This window comes from Anthonomus grandis, chromosome 8 (genome assembly GCF_022605725.1).
Source record: "Anthonomus grandis grandis chromosome 8, icAntGran1.3, whole genome shotgun sequence".
Lineage (NCBI taxonomy): Eukaryota > Metazoa > Arthropoda > Insecta > Coleoptera > Curculionidae > Anthonomus > Anthonomus grandis.
This window is the reverse complement of record NC_065553.1, coordinates 22,433,806-22,452,599: the sequence shown is the minus strand read 5'-3', so window position 1 is coordinate 22,452,599 and position 18,794 is coordinate 22,433,806. Positions and strand designations below refer to the sequence as shown.

Sequence of the window (18,794 nt, the reverse complement as noted above, 5' to 3'; positions counted from 1 at the left end):
TAAATGTTATGTATAATTTTAATAATATCAAATATTTTCCCACTATGGTAAACTTCTGGGCTTAACTGACAAGTGATTACATTCTATTCGTTCAACTTTAACTATAATGTTTTTGACGCATATAACACCCAACTCATTTCAGTTAGCACTGATGATGGCTCATACGCCGAAAGCGCTCTGCTAAGCTTTTAAAATAAAATTGCTCTGAATACATCTAGTTTGATTAATTTGTTTTGTTCTTGTGTTCAGAGTGATTTTTTGTCTCCGGATTTAGTATACTTTATTTTAAGTTTAGAGTGTACGGTGTTACTGTTATCGACAAAATTCCAAAGAAGTTAAATAGTAGGTGTCAGGAGTTAGTTGCGTCGTTGCAGTATTTTAAGAAAAAACGGGTTAATAAGGGCACATTGCTTTCACTGAACGCTGTTAGAGAAGTAAGTTATTATTTATAAATATTTAGACAAAAATATACAAAAATGTTATTTATTTCTTGCAGCGTGTTGCAGAAGCCTTAAGTTTAAATATTGCAGCAGTTAGTAGAACCTCCTGTAAAATAAAAAACAATATCCCTTTAAGCTTTTTGTTTCTTTGCCCCCAAAAAAAAAAACGTAGAAAAAACTTAAAATCTAAATGATTAAGCATTTATTTTTTAAACTAAGGTGGGTGTTAATATTTATTATACTTTAATAATTTAAAACTTAACAATATTTTATAAATAAAGTGTTTTACCTTATTACCAGGTATAAAGAGAGATCAGGTAAATTTAGGTTAAAGATTATCTCTTTATTTATAGCAGGTAAAACCACAATAATTTAAAACTTGACAATAGTTTAAAAATAAAGTGTTTACCTGATTACCAGTTAGTAGGTGAGGCTAATAAAACAGATAATTTCCTATTATAACATTTAGATACCTAAATTTATTACAATTCGGCAACTGCGCTCTCAAGTAAGAAGCGAGACGGAAGATGACGTGCAAACGCTTTTTGTTTTGTATGAATCATATTTGTTTTTTTTTGCTTAAGCACGATCTTCATTGATAACGAAAGGTTACTGATAACGTTCACAGTTAGGCCTACTATACTGCGACTTGGCCAGTATACCTTTTGTCAATGTGGCTATATGAGCATCAGAAACCGGAAAATTTTTCATTTACTGCAACAGGTGAAGCTGAAAAATAACAGCATTCAAACAGATATTTTACTGAATAAAGAGGACCTTGAACAGTATAGAAATATACAGGGACTGGAAGATGATATTGTTGAATCGAAACGTATAAATTATAATCTGAGGAAAAAAGTGAGGTTTCTTGAGAAAACTGAGAGAAGAAACAAGTATTTTGATTAGAGGAGAAAGCAACACAGGATTTAAATAATTTATATCCCATTGGAGAAGATAGAACTAGGCCCGTGATCATATGATTGTGACTGTACCTTATACTGACTGTACTTTACCAATAGTGCCGAATAAAACGTTAATTTCAGACACCCTATATATTTTAAATCGAATAGATAAATACGAGTATAACAAAAGCGAACTTACGATCGTTTTTTCCACATTTCTTCCATCTGCTTGATCCTGACCCGGTCCTCCGAGTTGGCATATTCGAAACTGTCACTCGGCTGCAAACTGCTGGGCGTCTCCAACAAATCCTTTCGCGCGAAATTGTACTCGGGGGTCTCGTCGATGCTCTCGCTGGTCTCTAATCGTTTCTTCGGCACGAAATCCAGACTTTCGGCGGGGGCGATGCTCGAACGGCTCATTAGTAAACTGTCTATGTCGGAAAAAGTGTCTTTCCAGCTGGTGTTCGTTACTGAATCGTAGTCTTCGGGAATGGCGCAACTGGACATGGAGTATGTGGTCCAGGAACGTGGTACGGAGGATACTGAGGCAGAGAAGTCGCCTAAAAAAGTGCAATTTTTTTTATTTATTTATTTATTTATTAGCGACAGTAAGCAAAGCATTCTTATATCAGTCAAGAAACATAAAAGGCAAACATATATATCAACTAAGGAAAAAGATATTACTATGAAAAATATTGACGAAAACTTAATTACTAAAACCAAATTTGCTGATCAAAAATGTAGCAATCTTCTTAAACAAGAAAACTGATCCAAAATTAAAAGACAAACATGTCCAAGAAAGGCATATACAGTGTGTTTCTTTAATGTCCCTCCACTCTTGATTTTTTGAACCGATCAGTTCAAAATATTGAAACTTGAGGTAATGCAATTGAATACTATGTTTTAAAGCAAAATTGACAAATGAATATTTCAAGATGGCTGCTGGGCGCCATCTTGGAAAACTAAATGGAAAGGTGGTCTGGTGGCACATCATTTTGAAGCTCCTGACGTGTACTTTATAACCCTAGAATATAAATTCAATATCTTTACCTACTACAAAATGGTGGTACATTTAATAATTACCTGAATACCAAAACACTGACATGCATATCTATACAAATAATTGTTATTCTCTGCTGTATCCACAGTGACAGCGATAATTTCGATAAAAATTTGTTTTGTTTTTTTTTTTTGTTGCCAGTAACAAAAATATCAGTACGAAAACAAATATCATTGTGCAGTTAAAATATTCTCATTTATTTTTCGATTTTAGTGGTAGTAGTTTAAAATGGTCAATTCTCGTCCATTGGAAGAAAAAATTGAAGCGATTTTTATTTACAGTGCAACGCGTAACTTTCACGAAACCGAAAGGATTTTCAAAGATCGTTTCCCGAATCGTCCTATTTGTAGAAAATATTTACGGGAATGTTAAAATGTTAACGGAGCAAAATTATCTAAGTTGTCTTATAAAAGACTGCCCGGGCTTACCCTTATTACTATAAAATAAAGACAAAATCTTGTAACTTCGTTACAATTGGTTGCGGTAGCTCCGAAGCTATAAAACGAAAACTAGTTTTTAAAGGTTATTTTCAAAGAGCTTTAGATGCCTGAGGAAGCTTTTTCGATTTTCCATGTTCATATGAACTTTTCTTTTTTCTGAAGTTTCTATCTACCCTAGAAGTTTGTAACATGATCAACGGAACATACTGTATACAAAAACAAATTTTTTAAGTGGCGTATATCATATTTTAAAAAATGTCTGGGTTCCATATACAGTTACCTTATATTACTTACTACCTATTAAAAGTTAATTAAATATTCTAATACGATTCCAAAAATTAGTGCTCTGTTTAACTTAGTTATTGATTTATGAAAAGTAAAAATTAACAAAAATTTTAAAGTGCTCTCCTGAAAAGGTGTGTAAATACGTCCCTTTGCTAAATTAAGTGAAATTTAAATAATTATACTTAAATTGTCTTGGGCGTGAATCAATGAGCAATGAGCAACGAAACATTAAACTTATTAAGAATGCTTTTCAAAAATGTACGGAGACTTTAAATAGGCGAAAAAACACAAAGTCTCGGACTTAAAAGTCATATATTAAATTTAATTATTAAAACGGTTACATGTTTCATGCACTGAGATAGTGTTAACAGGCAGTTATCATATAGCTGGTTGGCAGGATGTGTATGTATTAAGAACAAGCTTTGAGCAAAATGGACGATTTTTTTTTGAATTTACAGAGACTGATAACACTTTTTGTACTCACCGATATTAGAATAAGAACTCATTTTGGACGGATAAGCGGTACTGGCATTATCATCGTCCGATTCTTCCCTCTCCACCGACGTATTAGTCTCCGCCGACCTACTCGCACCACTCATCCCACCGAACTTCTCTCTTAACCGTTCAGCTTTTGGACCAATAACGTTCTTCAAATAAAACGGAAGTTCTTTCGCGTCGGCTTTCCTACTAGTTACTCGCATTTTTTCATTTTCGAATACCGTCTGCGGTGTACTGGCGCTCTTACTGGCATTATCGCTGTCGTTACTGCTCGCATCAGACTCCAGTTCGGTACCGGTACAATATACGTCGATATGGACGGTTCTCGGTTTTTTTAAGTTGGAATCTTGAGTGGAACTGGACGATTCTTTATGCGAAAGTGGTTGGGGAGGGTCATGTGGTGGGGTTTTTTGGTCGACCGCCGGTAGTCTACGTAGTTTTGGGGCACGCGATAGACGTTTTTGAGGCTAAAATAGAACGGAAATGTTTTAAGGTTATTTTTTTACGGAAGCTTATAATTTTAACGTCATAGCTGGGAATTTTTTATCTTATACAGGGTGTTAGTAAATAAGTGCGACAAACTTCAGGGAGTGATTCTGCATGGAAAAAATGAGAGTTTGCTATATAAACGTATGTCCTTCTTCTGCCCCCGTATCTCGGAAAACGTTTTTCTTAAAAATTTACGATTTATTTATTGCTCTGAAACCGGTCAAGATATGCAAATGAAATTTGGAGGGTTTTAAGAGGTAGTTATCGCGCATTTTTTGACATGCAAATTAAGAATTTTATGTTCACCATAGTCGCGCCACGGGTAATGATTTCAATTTGTTTAAAGAAAAAAAATGGTACGCCACCGGGATATTTTAAATTAAAAATAAGTTTTGAATTCCTCGGTCATTTTGTGACAAAAAAGCTTTTTCACCTTTTTTTCGTATGTGGCGCCGTTTTTATGCAAAAAAAAAATATCTTGACGGGTATTTTTCATTTCTTACATTATCAAGAACTATCTAATACAACAACATTAAACCAGAACTATAGTAGAATAATAGAAAATAACAATACTAAAATTTTAAATAGGCGCAAAGCTACAACAAGTGTTCAAAATGACCTCCCTCAGACGTTACACAAGATTCAACTCTTCGCCTCATTGATTCTCATATTCGCGCAAATATTCCTAATGTATTATTTATTATCTCACAGCCGGTTATAATTCGATTCTTCAGGTCATCAACATTTTCGACGGGAGTGGAATAAACTAATGACTTAAGAAAACCCCAAATGCAAAAATCTAGAGGATTTAAGTCTGGCGATCGAGCAGGCCAATGTTCTGTGCCTCCCCTACCTATCCAACGATTAGGAAATACTATATCTAAATGAATACGTACATTGATACTAAAATGGGCTGGTGCACCATCACGCATGAACCATAAGTGTTGTCTCAGCTGTAGACTAATTTCTTCAAAAAGAACAGGTAACTCTTCCTGTAGGATATGAAGGTAAGATTCTCCTGTTAGGCATTGTGGAAGGAAATATGGGCCGATTAAATAATGGTCAATTAATCCAAGTCATACATTTACTGAAAACTGATGCTGAAAATGAGCCTCAAAGATTCCATGTGTATTCTCCTCAGCCCATAAGTGATTGTTATGCAAATTTCGTAGGCAATGCCTTCCAAAAGTATAGTAACACAATACCATTTAAAAAAATAGGAATTTGAGCGATTTAATGAAAAATCCATTGGAAAAAAAATAGACGCGGAAAAAAGTCTTTAGGTACTAGGTTAGGTTTTACCTGAACCGAAAATTTGGTAATTTTGCAATTACATTTAATTGAATATTTCAAGATTCGCTTATTAAAATTTGTTGAAACTCTGCACAAGGGTTTGCCAGATTGGTCTCTTCAAAAAGTTATCATAAATTTTTTCTATAAAATGTACAGGGAAGCCAATAATTGACCCCCTTAAAATTTACATGGGATTTCCTATGTTCCGCTCGGCGACGCACCACCCGGTATAGCAAACTGTCATTGTTTTTTTTCATGCCGAATCCCCCCTGAAGTTTGTCGCACTTATTTACTAACACCCTGTATGTATGTATGTCATAATTAAAAGTTTAAATATTAATTTAAATATACGTTAGGGAATTAATTTCCTTATTTCCTTCCTCCCTTATTTGAGTGGAATATTGTATGTACAGGGTTGCCGCCCTAAAATCCCTATTTTAATTCAAAAAGAGTACCAGTAGCAGTTGTTTCATGTAAGGAAGTTTTTTTAGACAGGGATTTATAATATTTCTCAGGCGTTCTGCTTTCCAAATTAAATATAACACAATCCACGATACACTCACAACGTTATGTTCTTGCGCATCCGCCCGGCCATCGCGTGACGTAATGCGGCAGACAAGGTACTCAGGCGCGATGCATAATTAGATGGTATATTTGATATTTCTGCGATTTTTTGAAAGATACTAGATATTTTTGGTACATAATAATTAGTATTTAATAGTTATTAAATTAATTAATACATAATATTATTAATTAGTAGGTACACTTACTATTATTTATTGTTTGCCAATTATACAAGTTCAAAAGCCTTGTGTTTTTATATTAATGAGAAATAAGTATATACCACGGATATTGAATAAAACTAGGGCATGTGATGCACCAAAATGTTTATAATATTGTGTAGAATCCGAAAATATTATCACATACAAGGTACTCTATTTAAAATAAAAAAGTTGGTATTGACCATGTCTACATGAGACACCCTGTATACAAAGTTTTTATTGCAAAAAATGCGCAATCAAAAATAAAAATCGACGTGTCCGAGCGTTTTTTTTCGCACACACCCCTGAATTTTAAATGAATATCAATCATAAAAATCTACTCCTATACAATATTATAATATTTAGGAATAAAATTAAGTCTTAAAATAAATGTAAGTCTTTTCTAATACCTGAGAAAATACACGTACATATGTATATAAAATAAGTAAACTACAGTAGGTGCCTTCATACCTACCTTCTACTAATTTTTTGTATCATGTATAGGTATTAAGTACATATCAACATATAGACATACGAGTATAGTACCTACTTAACATTTTTAAAGTTTATTTCATCTTCTCTATGGCAAGCATTAGCCCACTGTTTTGAAAAATTCATGTCTTTAGGAAATCTAAAATATTTTATATTGGTTCCTTTTGTAACTCGACTGTAGTTTTTACATGTAGCCACGGCACAACTAGACATTTTGATAAAACAAAAAACAACTTAATAAAATAATGACTTATCTCATTTTAAATTCACTTTTAATATAAATATAAAAATTTCAGAAAAACTATACAAAAAACGCCATAAAATGAACCGAGAAAGTGATAGGAATTGGACGGTTATCAGACGCTGCTTGCCAGACTACGTCATTGCGCGAAATAAACCAATTGGTGTCGAACGAGGAACATACCGTTGTGAGTGTATCGTGACACAATCGTAATCCTTAACGAATTTCGTATTAATATGGCAGATCCTGAATGTAAACTTTCAAATTTACTGTCTACTATTCTACAGTCCTTTAAACTTTTTTTCAGATTTTTTATTTTATTTGTTTATTTATTTATAAGTTTACGGGTAACCGTATTTTTACAAAGTACATGATCATTAAAAACTATAAAAAACGTTTTACAAATTGTTAGCGATAACAAAGCGATTAAATATCTAAATGGTAAAACAATAACATTTCTTAATCCTACAACTTTAATATAATTACAAGAAAAATATATATAAATTATCTAAATCTAACCCGTTCAATTGATTTTTAAAGCCACACAGAATACACCCAAAAATGTCTATATTAATAATTAAACAGAATCACAGTGTGATCCCTGCGAAATCCCTGAAGGAACCTTAAACTGAGATAAGAGAAAATTATTAATATTGCGGAGAGTTGTTGGGTGGGGTCAGAAATAAAACAGAAATCTGTTTACCTAAATGTCGACGTTTCGACTTACATTAAGTCATCCTCAGGACACTAAGTCTAGGTTTCATTAGTTATAATTAAAACACATTTATAATAGGAGCGTAGAATTGATGTTAAAATGCATGTTAAAAATAATTCTACGCTCCTATTATAAATGTGTTTTAATTATAACTAAAGAAACCTAGACTTAGTGCCCTGAGGATGACTTAATATAAGTCGAAACGTCGACATTTAGGTAAACAGGTTTCCGTTTTATTTCTGACCCCACCCAACAACCCTCCGCAATATTGAAGATATTGGGTCACAAACACGAAACTAAAGAAAATTATTAATTTTAACTCTCCGTATTCTTTCTGTAAGTAAAATCTCAAGCCAATCAAGAAGTGAGCGGTGAAAACCCATGAGGCCCTCATTTCTGAAGTTGTAACTTGGTATTATTAAAGGCTTTCAAGAAATTAGTATATATGGAATCTACTTGAATATTATTCTCAAAAACCTCTAATAACTCGGTCTTATATAATACAAGATTATATGAGGTTGACCCCTTACAGAAGCCAAACTGGTCTTCGCTAATTAGTCCCCTACACTTCCATGATAACTGATCATAAATCCTGCTGTCAAATAACTTAGCAATAGTACATTGATTACCGACACTTCGATAATTATTTACGTCATTATGGCTTTCAGACTTAAAAATTGGGACAATGAAACTCTGCTGCCAAATGCTAGGAAATGTGGATGTTGACAATGACAAATTAAACAGCACATGGAGAGGTAAGAGAGTCAAGGTAAATATACAATTTTTTAGAAAGATATTTGGAATACAATCAGGACCATGAATGAATTCAAACCGGGTAGCATTTTTCCGTTTCCTATACGAGTAGCGCAATGTAGAGCGTTAATAGTATAGGATATGGAAAATAATATTCAATTTCATTTGCTATACGTTTAGCGCACATATTGCAAGTGGCGCGATGAATGCGAAAGTGTTGCATCATATTATTATTATTATTTTATTAGTTGTAATTGTTTATGTGATCAAGGTGGATCCTCAGTGACATTTCTTTTCGGAGCAAGTAAAATAGGGGGTCTGTCCCTTAAATGCATAATCCACAATTTCCAAACACGAGAGGTATATGAATTAGGTTTTACGATGTTAAAAAAAATACTTGGAAACGAAGGATTCTTTCGGAGAGGATTTCCTATGGTTTTCATGACGGATGATAGCTCTGCAGAAATAAGTGCTCTTCAAGATGTTTTTCCTATTTCAAAACATCTTTTATGTACCTTTCATATACTCCAGGCAATGTGGCGTTGGCTGTGGGAGACATCTCATCAAATTGAAAAACAAGATAAAAGAACTTTAATGATGTTGTTTCGCAATGTGCTTTATGCAAAAACTACAATTAACTGTGAACTAAATAAAAATATTATGTGTGAGCATGAAATTTTTAAAAAATATAACAATTTTCAAGCCTATTTTAAAAATATGTGAGACCGAAAGTTAAAATGGGCACACTGCTTTAGGAAAGATGTTATCACAAGAGGTCACAATACGAACAACATCATCATCGAAGTGTCAATTCGTATACTAAAAGATTTTGTTCTACAGATGTGCAAATCATTCAATGCGGTATCTCTTGCCGGATTTATTACAATTCTTTGGAGGAATTTTATACGCAGAAATGTATCTTGTATGCAAATGGACGTGGGACAAAATTGGACCTTTATTACAAAAAATTTTGTTATAAAGCCACTCTCCTTAAAGTGACGAAGGAAACAGATACAGTTTTTAGGGTTTCTTCGTCTGAAGATGATACTATGTTATACACTGTTGACACTTCAATAGAATAGTGTGACTTACCAAACGAAGGTAGCGGCAAATTTTGTAAGCATCTTTGCGCTGTTTACAATACTGACGTTAACTTATTAACAACACCAGATTTACAATTTCAGAATCGTGTAGACTTTGCAAAACTGGCAATTGGTAATAATGTAGATGAGAGCTTCTTTCATTCTATAAATGTAAATAAGGAACAACAATCGAACCCAGTCTCATTTTTCGACCCAATGTGTTCCCAAGTTGTGTTGTAAAAATTATTCAGTTGAAGACAAGTCCCTAAGCGATACAGAAGAACATGCCGAAAATGACAATATTCCCAACAGCACAGGTTTGGAAAATTTTGAAACGTAATATATGAAAGAACTGAATATGCTTGAAAATAATTTAAAAAACATTCAAAACTTTGCCGCATCTCATCCGTCTAAATATATGCTCAAATCTCTTAAAGAATTAAATACCAAAATAGGCATTATCCAAAATGAAGATTCGTTTTATAGCATCTGCTCAGCTGTAGCAAATATAAAACGAGGAAGACGTATAAAAGTTCAACCCACGTCAGTGTCTCGTCGTAAAAAAAAGAGTTGCATGCAGGAACACGAGCGATTATAGCGGGAAGACCTTCAAAGGTTAAATCATCAAAGAAAATCCGACAACGTAAAAGATATTTATTCCAGAACATACTTTGCAATCAATTAAATGCCAAAAGCCATGGAAGTGCACACTAATAGTACTGTGTTTTGAAGACTTCATTTTTCATTCATTTATTACATATAATATATAGCATTACATAAATATACCAAATACTATTATTGCTCTACATTGCGCTACACGTATAGGAAACGGAAAAATGCAACCGGGTAGATCCGTACAGTATTTTGAACAAGAAACAATTGGCATAACCTGAAAGCTACAGAGCCAATTAGTTTGCGACCGTCTTTGGAGAAAAATATTAAAAAAGGCGATGCGATTTTCTGAAGAGTTTATCGACAAAATTGCAGTTGACTACAAGAGCTAGTGGATGCTCAAGATTAAACCGCGATAGCGATTTATGCGACTTTAAGAATCGATACCATCCAGCAGGTTCCTCGTCCAGTAAATTTAAAGAAAGAGTGTTTAGGTCCATGCGGGTTGTTTTAATTTTTTTACACAAAAACACTCAAATATGTCATGGCGATGTGTGAACCTAACTCAGTCCCGTAGTACAGATCCGGCGGAGGACTGAACGGTCAACTTTCTCATGGAGGGGCGATGCCGAAAACTTGGTATTGTGACGAATCTGCCACGATTAACTCTTCCTTCTTACAAACTTTTCCATCCCCCAAATAAAAAATATTTTTCTGTTATTTTATTTCCTCAATCCAGAAAATAAAAAAAGAGAGATAGCACAGAGTTTGTATTCACAAGTTCGACAAGATCAGATGAAACTTTTAGAGAGATTCGAGATGAAGTGACATAACCTAGTTTTTAACGTCTTTGGTATTACTGTTGTTCAACGTGCTGTCTACAAGCTTATGTAAACAACCTTTGTTCTTAAAAATATTAAATTTTTTAGTTTACCTTAACACTTTCCAAGCTATCGGGTGTGAAACTGCCTGCACCAGGGCTCCTATCACCGAAATTTCTCGGAATCGGTTCCGTTAAGCCTCTCTTTTGGTACTTCTGGGCGTTTTTCACACTTTTCGCACTTCTACTATCAACGGACTCCATGCTGTTCATGCGAGAAAACGGCGAAGTACACTTGTCTACCATTTGAAACGTTTGCACCGAGGCGTCCCTCTTGTTTGACGTATTAAATGGGTTCGGCTCAGGTATAGAATTTGGTTCTGAAATATTTCAATATTACAATTATATGTAAAAGAATACATAATATTGAGGGTATTACTGTTGAATAAGAAGATTTTTTGTCCCAAATGAAAGTTATGTTAAGAACACACAAGTTTTTCATGAAAAATTAAATTTTATTTAGGCAGCGGAAGAAGTTTATTTACCTTCGTTAAAGGAAATTTTGGGATTTTTTTTAAATGGTGAAAGAGTCGGATTATACTAAGACGGTACGTGAATATTATCAACTCAAGTAAGGAATATTTAAATTCAATAAATATTAAAAAGCGCAGTTTTTTTATTTAGCATTTTTGTTAAAACTTTAGATTAGAACTCCAAAATTCTAGAGACTGCTATAAAAATGTTTATCACTATTTCAGCTCCTTCATCATGTATGAAATATTTTTTTACTGTTATGTATCACAGTACTTTTTAATTGTTTGATATGTGTAGACTCTATTGTAAGTCAGACATCTAGATATTAAACAGGAGTAAGGATTTGGCTGCTATCAAATGAACACTGGATGTGGGTTCTATCACACTAAGTTGACTGTAGCTATAGTTCCGTTATACATAGATAAGGTCAATTATCAACCATCCCCTTTATTATAAGCCCTATTTAGGCATACAACACGTTACTGTGGAATATTTTTGAAACAACTTCTCTAATATAATTCCAGTATAATATCGATTCCTCTGGGGTACTCATCCTGGGGTAGGGGTGGTGTTAAAACACCAAATATTAAACAATTTTAAAATACTGTAATATCTTATTGAGGGTTAAAATTTTTTTAATTAAATTACTTGCTTTTCTTATCTGCGTACTAAATTATGTCAAAAGTAGTTTGTATCTCCCGCTTATTGAAAATTTTCTTTACCAGAAAATTCAATTAGGGTTCCACTTTATAATTACTCCAATTAGCTTTTTAATAATATCAATAAATTATTGAGTAAAATTTTTGAAAAATTGAGTATTTCTAATAAATATTTTTCAAGTAAAAAAAACCTAAACAATTTCTGTAATAGCATCTATTTAGAAGTCTAAACTGTTTTTTTAATAGTGTAAGCTCATATTATTTAATTTGTGTTCTAATTTGGAAGTATTGGACCACAATTCTCTATGACCTTGTAAAGTAGGGAAGGTGACGGTGAAAATATAAACAAAAATAGTGTTATCTGATGCTGATATTTAAAAAATCAAAGGTATCTGCACAGATCGGTTTCTTAGATTCACAGCCGAAAAAGTATCAAATGTACTTGACAGGAAGTTTACCGCTAAACTTAAGGAACAGGAGCGACTTATTAATAAACTGTATTAAGTTCGCCAGGTGCGGTTATCTCTTACAGCTAACACACTAAGATTTAATGATCACGTACAAAAATTACTTTAAAAAAATTATGCAAAAATTAAAGTTTTGAATGCAAATAGATTCAATCTAAATTTTAAAAAAGCTTTGTGAAACATTAATTTTATCAACCGTTTAATTATTGTAATATAGTTTTTTTTCGTGTTTAGATGTATTTGCTAAGAATCGCTTGCAGATCAGATAGTACAGAATAACTGTTGTCACTTTAAATTTGGTCTGTGGAGGTATAAAGTGCGTGATACAGTACATAAAATCACATATTAACTTATACAGATTTTGATTTAAATAGAATGTGTAAAATCAATGTGTGTTTTAGGCAATCTGAACTTGTCTACTAGTCAGATGGGCATATGGATGCTCAAAAGTATGTTTATACAGGGTGGAGATTCTACATACCAAAATATGGCGATTGAGCTTAACATGTCTTATACAAATGTTGCAGGTTTACGGGTATTCAAAATACTAGGGTATTTTGAATATCCGTACCGATACCGATTATTCTATTTTCATAACCGATTTGATTCCAATTTAATCTTTGAAGTTCATTTGATGTACTGTAAATTATTTTTAAAATTTTTTTTATGAATTGTTTTTTAAAAAAATAATTATATCTCACTCTATTACTGTTATCTATTATTCGAATAGAATTTAAATTTACTATTTCGCACATACAAGATAGCCAAATGATGTTTTTTGCGGGTTGAACACAACCAGAGTTAAGAAAATGTGATAACTAATAGCGTTGGCGATTGTTCCGATTTAATTTTAGTTCAATTTTTAGATATAATTTGATTAACCCTAAATGATTTTTAAAAATATTTTGATGTATTGTGTTTAAAAAAAATAGTCAGATCTCACTCAATTATGGTTACCTATTATTCAAATTTATTTTAAAATTAATATTTAGGTTATACAAGATGACCCAAATGATGCTTTTTAAGTTTTGGACATAATCAGGGTTAAGAAAATAGAGCAATTAGGCATTATTGTATTGTCCGATTTGATTCCAATTTAATTTTTGAAGTTTATTTGATGTACTGTAAATTATTTTTAAAATTTTTCTTATGAATTGTTTTTGAAAAAAATTATTATATCTCACTCTATTACTGTTATCTATTATTCGAATAGAATTTAAATTTACTATTTCGCATATACAAGATAGCCAAATGATGTTTTTTGCGGGTTGAACACAACCAGAGTTAAGAAAATGTAATAACTAATAGCGTTGGCGATTGTTCCGATTTAATTTTAATTCAATTTTTAGATATAATTTGATTAACCCTAAATGATTTTTAAAAATAGTTTTATGTATTGTGTTTTAAAAAAATAGTCATCTCACTCTATTACGCTTACTAATGATTCAAATATAATTTAAAATTAATATTTAGGTTATACAAGATGACTCAAATGATCCTTTTTAAGTTTTGGACATAACCAGGGTTAAGAAAATAGAACAATTAATCATTATAGCATTGTCCGTTTTAATTCCAATTTAATCTTTGAAGTTCATTTGATGGACTGTAAATTGTTTTTAAAATTTTTCGTATGAATTGTTTTTTAAAAAAATAATTATAACTCACTCTATTACTAAGAAAATGTAATAACTAATAGCGTTGGCGATTGTTCCGATTTAATTTTAATTCAATTTTTGGATATAATTTAATCAACCCTAAATGATTTTTAAAAATAGTTTTATGCATTGTGTTTAAAAAAAATAGTCATATCTCACTCAATTACGGTTATCTATTATTCAAATTTATTTTAAAATTAATATTAAGGTTATACAAGATGACTCAAAAGATCCTTTTTTAAGTTTTCCGTACCTGTTTAAGTATAGGTAGGGTTGGAATTTTAGTTTGAAATTTCTTAATAATTTTGTGGTTTTAAGCAGTATCGGCTTGAAAATTGGCGACTTTATGTGTTTTGACATGAAAATTACGAATTTTGTGGTAAATTAACCATTATTTATACAGGGCGTTAGTTACACCCTGTTACTTAGGTAAATTACAACATGTCTTTTTTGCCTAATCAGTTATGGCTAAAACGGCTAGAAAATCTGTTTATCTCATGTAACTTATCAGTTTTTAAGGTAATTGCATTTTAAACATTCAGCGTAAAGAATCCTAAGCCATCGTTATTACATTGACTTTTTTTCAAGTAGGCTTCTGTCAGCACTTATCAGTTTTTCGTGTAAAGAAATTATATGACAATTTTACTGTCACTAAGTAAGAGTGTTTTAATTGTAGTAAAAATTCTAAAATAAGAAAATGCCACGTCATAATGAATATCCCCACAGTGAAATGCGTGATATGATTTGCGTTTTTGCTCAGTCAAATTATAGTGGACTTGGTGCAGCCAGAAGGCATTTAGAATTATACCCAAATCGAAGACAACCCAATCACAAACTGTTCAGACGTATTTATACCCGCCTAGGCGAAACAGGGTGTTTTCGTCCTAAAACCTTAAATGGTGCTCCAAAAAATATCAACGTGGATGATGAAGAAGAGGTTTTAGCTCGTATTTCGGAAAATCCAGATCTCAGTACTCATCGGTTAAGTACGGCAACAGGAAAAACCCACTACTAGAAGATGTACCACTTGGCTTGGATAAGGCGGAACATGTGGTTTATTCAAGACGGGCGCCTCCACATTTTTCTCTGCCAGTACGGCGATGCCTGAATAAACATTTTCCTCACCGGTGGATTGGGCGTGGCAGTGAATTTAGAAGTTACATGAAATAAACAAGAGTGCCTTTTAGATTTTCTAGCCGTTTTAGCCATAACTGATTAGGCAAAAAAGACATATTGTAATTTACCTAAGTAACAGGGTGTAACTAACGACCTGTATAAATAATTTTCATTTTTTATTAAAAAATTTCATGAAAATTCTCTCTTACTTCTTATTTTTCATAATAAAAAGCATTATAGAACTGTCATTTTTGAAATTTTCCAGAAGTGTGTCACACCTCTTCACACTTTTCTAACATTCGAAAATTACTGTTTTTTCTTTAACTAATCGATTAAACTATAGGTTAAAGCTTTCATAGGTATACGCAGAATATTGTAATTTTAAAGAAATTACAGTTCAAAAACAGAGTACGTCTCACAACTCTCCACTCTCCCTTACTTATTTTTTTGTTGTATTCTTTCGTCGCTTAATACAAAAATGTTATTTAATTAAAGAAAACCATATTGGTATCTATATAAGGTTTATACATTGCTCGTTACTGTAATTTTTTGTAAATTAAACTGGCCTTTTAAGACTATTTCGGCTACTTCGTCATTTTTAATTTTTTTTTTTTTAATTGTTACAATAAACAAGAAATGTCGTCCTTTTAAATTACATCATTCACACAACGTCCTAGTATTTTATTTTTTCCAGCTTCTTCGCCAATTCCACTATTTTGTCATTATTTCTTAAATTTATTAACTATATTTTTTTCATGTAAATTTTTCCTACAATTTTCCTATGCCCTTAGCATTTATTAAAAAAAAAAAAGGATCCTTCGTCAGCAACCTTTAAATACCATTTACATAATTTTTAAAAACAATAACAAATGTAAAAGAAAAGTCATCTTACCTTCTATAACAGGCGTAATCCTATTTGGCCAACAAGAAAGTTCATCCCCTTGTCTCACATGATGACACCATGGGTCGCCACACCCATAATATTTCAACGGGTTTCTTTGGCCGTTACCGGAGGGCGTTTGGCAACGTAAACTTTGTGTCCTACCGCACTGCGAGTGAGAGTAACATTTATCCCGCGACAAATTCGTGGACAAAGTGATGTTGCAAGTACTCTTGCACTTCCTATCGAACGGATGATGCTCCTGATGAGTTCTGAGCAAACTTTGTCCCCGCTGCGAGTTGGGACTCATCAAATCACTCCCGTAACCCGAGGAGTCGTGTTTTAAGCCCCCGAGGGCGCTTAATCTGGGATCTCTTGGAATGTATTTGCTTCCCGATTCCCCTTTTGACGGCGGCGGAGTGGACGTGAAGAACAAATTTCCTTGCTGGTATCCTTTGGTGTACTCGGTGCCGAAAATCGCACTTGGGGGACTTATTTTCGGAGGGGCCATAGTATTTTGGGGCGTAAGGGTCGATGTACTGGCCGTATCACTACTATATAGAGATCTAAAATTAAAGAGAGGAAAATTATTACATGATTCTCTGGCATTCAATTAGTAAACAACCTATACAGGGTGTCCTCTTTCAAATAGTCAAAAATGCTACAGTATACCATAAAAAAGTAGTTTGAGATAGGACATCGATGATCGGAAGTGCCTCGTTTCCAAAATACAGGATGTTGAAATTTTTCAAAAAAAATCGATTTTTTTCCTCTGTATTAAAAACGCTTCAAGCGATTTAAATGATTTTTTAGTTTTAAATGTGGCAACTTAGCTGAGGCAACTTTTTGAGGATTTGCAAGTAATTTGACTTGTCCAGGGACGAACTTGCAGCACATACACGTTAATTTTTTTATAAAAAAACAGGTACGCCACTGTTTTTTTGAAAATAAATGAAATCCATACCAGAGTTCTTTATTTTATTATTTTTATTTTATTAGTTTTTTCTATTTTCGGAAAATTTTAGGCAGTTTTTCATGGTAATCTCCATAAAATAAATGATAATAATAATAATAATAATAATAATAATAATAATAACAACAAAGTGTGCACATGCTTTTGTTATGTTTAGTGTCGCTCATCATGATACCATATCCAATTGCAAATAATGTTCAGACAGAATATTAGAGATCAGAGAGAACTCCAGCACGATGGCTGTCCAGCGAATTTCGCTCGTACTGTAAGGGATTTCTTAGATCAAAACTATAGGTGGATTGGTAGAGGTGATCCAGTCCCTTGGCCAGCAAGGTCACCTGATCTGACACCTCTAGACTTTTTTGGCTGGGGCACCATGGAACAGATTAACTACGCAACACCTGTAACCAACAGAGAAGACCAAGTTGCTAGAGTTGTGGTCGCTGCGGACTTTCTAAGAACCGATCCCGGGGTCTTTGCTCACATACATCTTGGGTCAACAGGTGCAGAAAATGTGTGAAGGTCACTTTAAGCATTTGGTTTGAATTGTTTATTGTTTAAATTGTTTTTTATTGTTTTTTTTTTATTTAAATTGTTTATTGTTTAGTTAAATTATTTATTTTTTATTGTAATGATATTAAAATTTTCGTTGTGACAAAAAAGTGTTGAAGGATCCTTGTATGGATTTAATTTTTTTGCTCGAAAACGGTGCGTCGGGGCACAAAAATGTAAGGGATTTGTTTTATTAAAAATGAACAAAATATTTCGACATTTTTTTTTCCAAAAAAAACAGTGGCTTTTTTTTTAGAAATAAAGTAATATATATGTGCGGCATCTCCGTGCCTGGACAGTTCAAATCCCCTGCAATTCCTCAAATAGAGTGAAAAAAATCCAATAAAGCGTGGCTGAACAAATCCTAAACAGTAACTAAAACTTCTTGTTTGCCCTATGTATTTCTGATCACAATCGTTACAATTAATCCCATATATCCCGGACTTTTTATTGGTCTTTATTTTATATTTTGGGTTTCCTAAAAGAGTTCCGTAACTTGGCCGAACTTTGATATCCATTGCAAGTGGAAGCAGGTAACCCACTCACCGAAAACAGAGACCTGGCGATCTAGATGGAAGACTTAGAAAAGAATATGAGCATTAGAAAATGTTTCAAGGAAATATACCCGGAACTATTGAAACTCTAAGATACCGATAACAAAAGAAGGGTGACACATCCGTAATTAGAACTGATACACTAGATGGCGAAAGAGAGCTTTTTGTTTTTAGACTAGATCCAATGGAAAAAATTAATGACACTAACAGAGACAGAATTCATTAAAACAGCTAACGCACTTAAAAAAAAACAGATATATCGTGATCGGTGGAAAATCCACATTCCTTCACCGGACAGACACGAGGTCGATCTGACTCTTTAAATCTTGGAGTCTGATTTCTCGAAAATAAATATTAAAATGATCCTACACATTCCGAAATGAAAACTGGGAAAAGCTAACAGCCATCAGGCACCGCAACAAGATGATACAACAAAACAAGGGTCAACAGGAGAAGTGCTTCAGAAGGCAACATAGTCAAGACTGGCAAAAAATCTTTGGCAGACCTACTAAAGGAGATAA

The 18,794-nt window shown here is 33.0% G+C and overlaps 2 protein-coding genes across 13 annotated transcripts in view; both read right to left on the bottom strand.

Annotated features, from left to right (window-relative positions):
- Positions 1–18,794, bottom strand: part of LOC126739275 (serine/threonine-protein kinase N) — a 141,431-nt gene that overhangs the window by 69,605 nt on the left and 53,032 nt on the right. The gene's annotated exons all lie outside the window — the stretch shown is intronic.
- The window catches only part of LOC126739276 (uncharacterized), a 36,690-nt gene that overhangs the window by 7,635 nt on the left and 10,261 nt on the right, over positions 1–18,794 (bottom strand). For all 10 annotated transcript variants that reach the window (XM_050444884.1, XM_050444883.1, XM_050444882.1 and 7 more), the window contains exons 3-6: positions 16,207–16,760; positions 10,998–11,263; positions 3,612–4,092; positions 1,542–1,902 (exon numbers count right to left, since the gene is read on the bottom strand). In XM_050444884.1, coding sequence (XP_050300841.1) covers positions 1,542–1,902; positions 3,612–4,092; positions 10,998–11,263; positions 16,207–16,760 — 1,662 coding nt within the window. The remainder of the gene's footprint in view (positions 1–1,541; positions 1,903–3,611; positions 4,093–10,997; positions 11,264–16,206; positions 16,761–18,794) is intronic.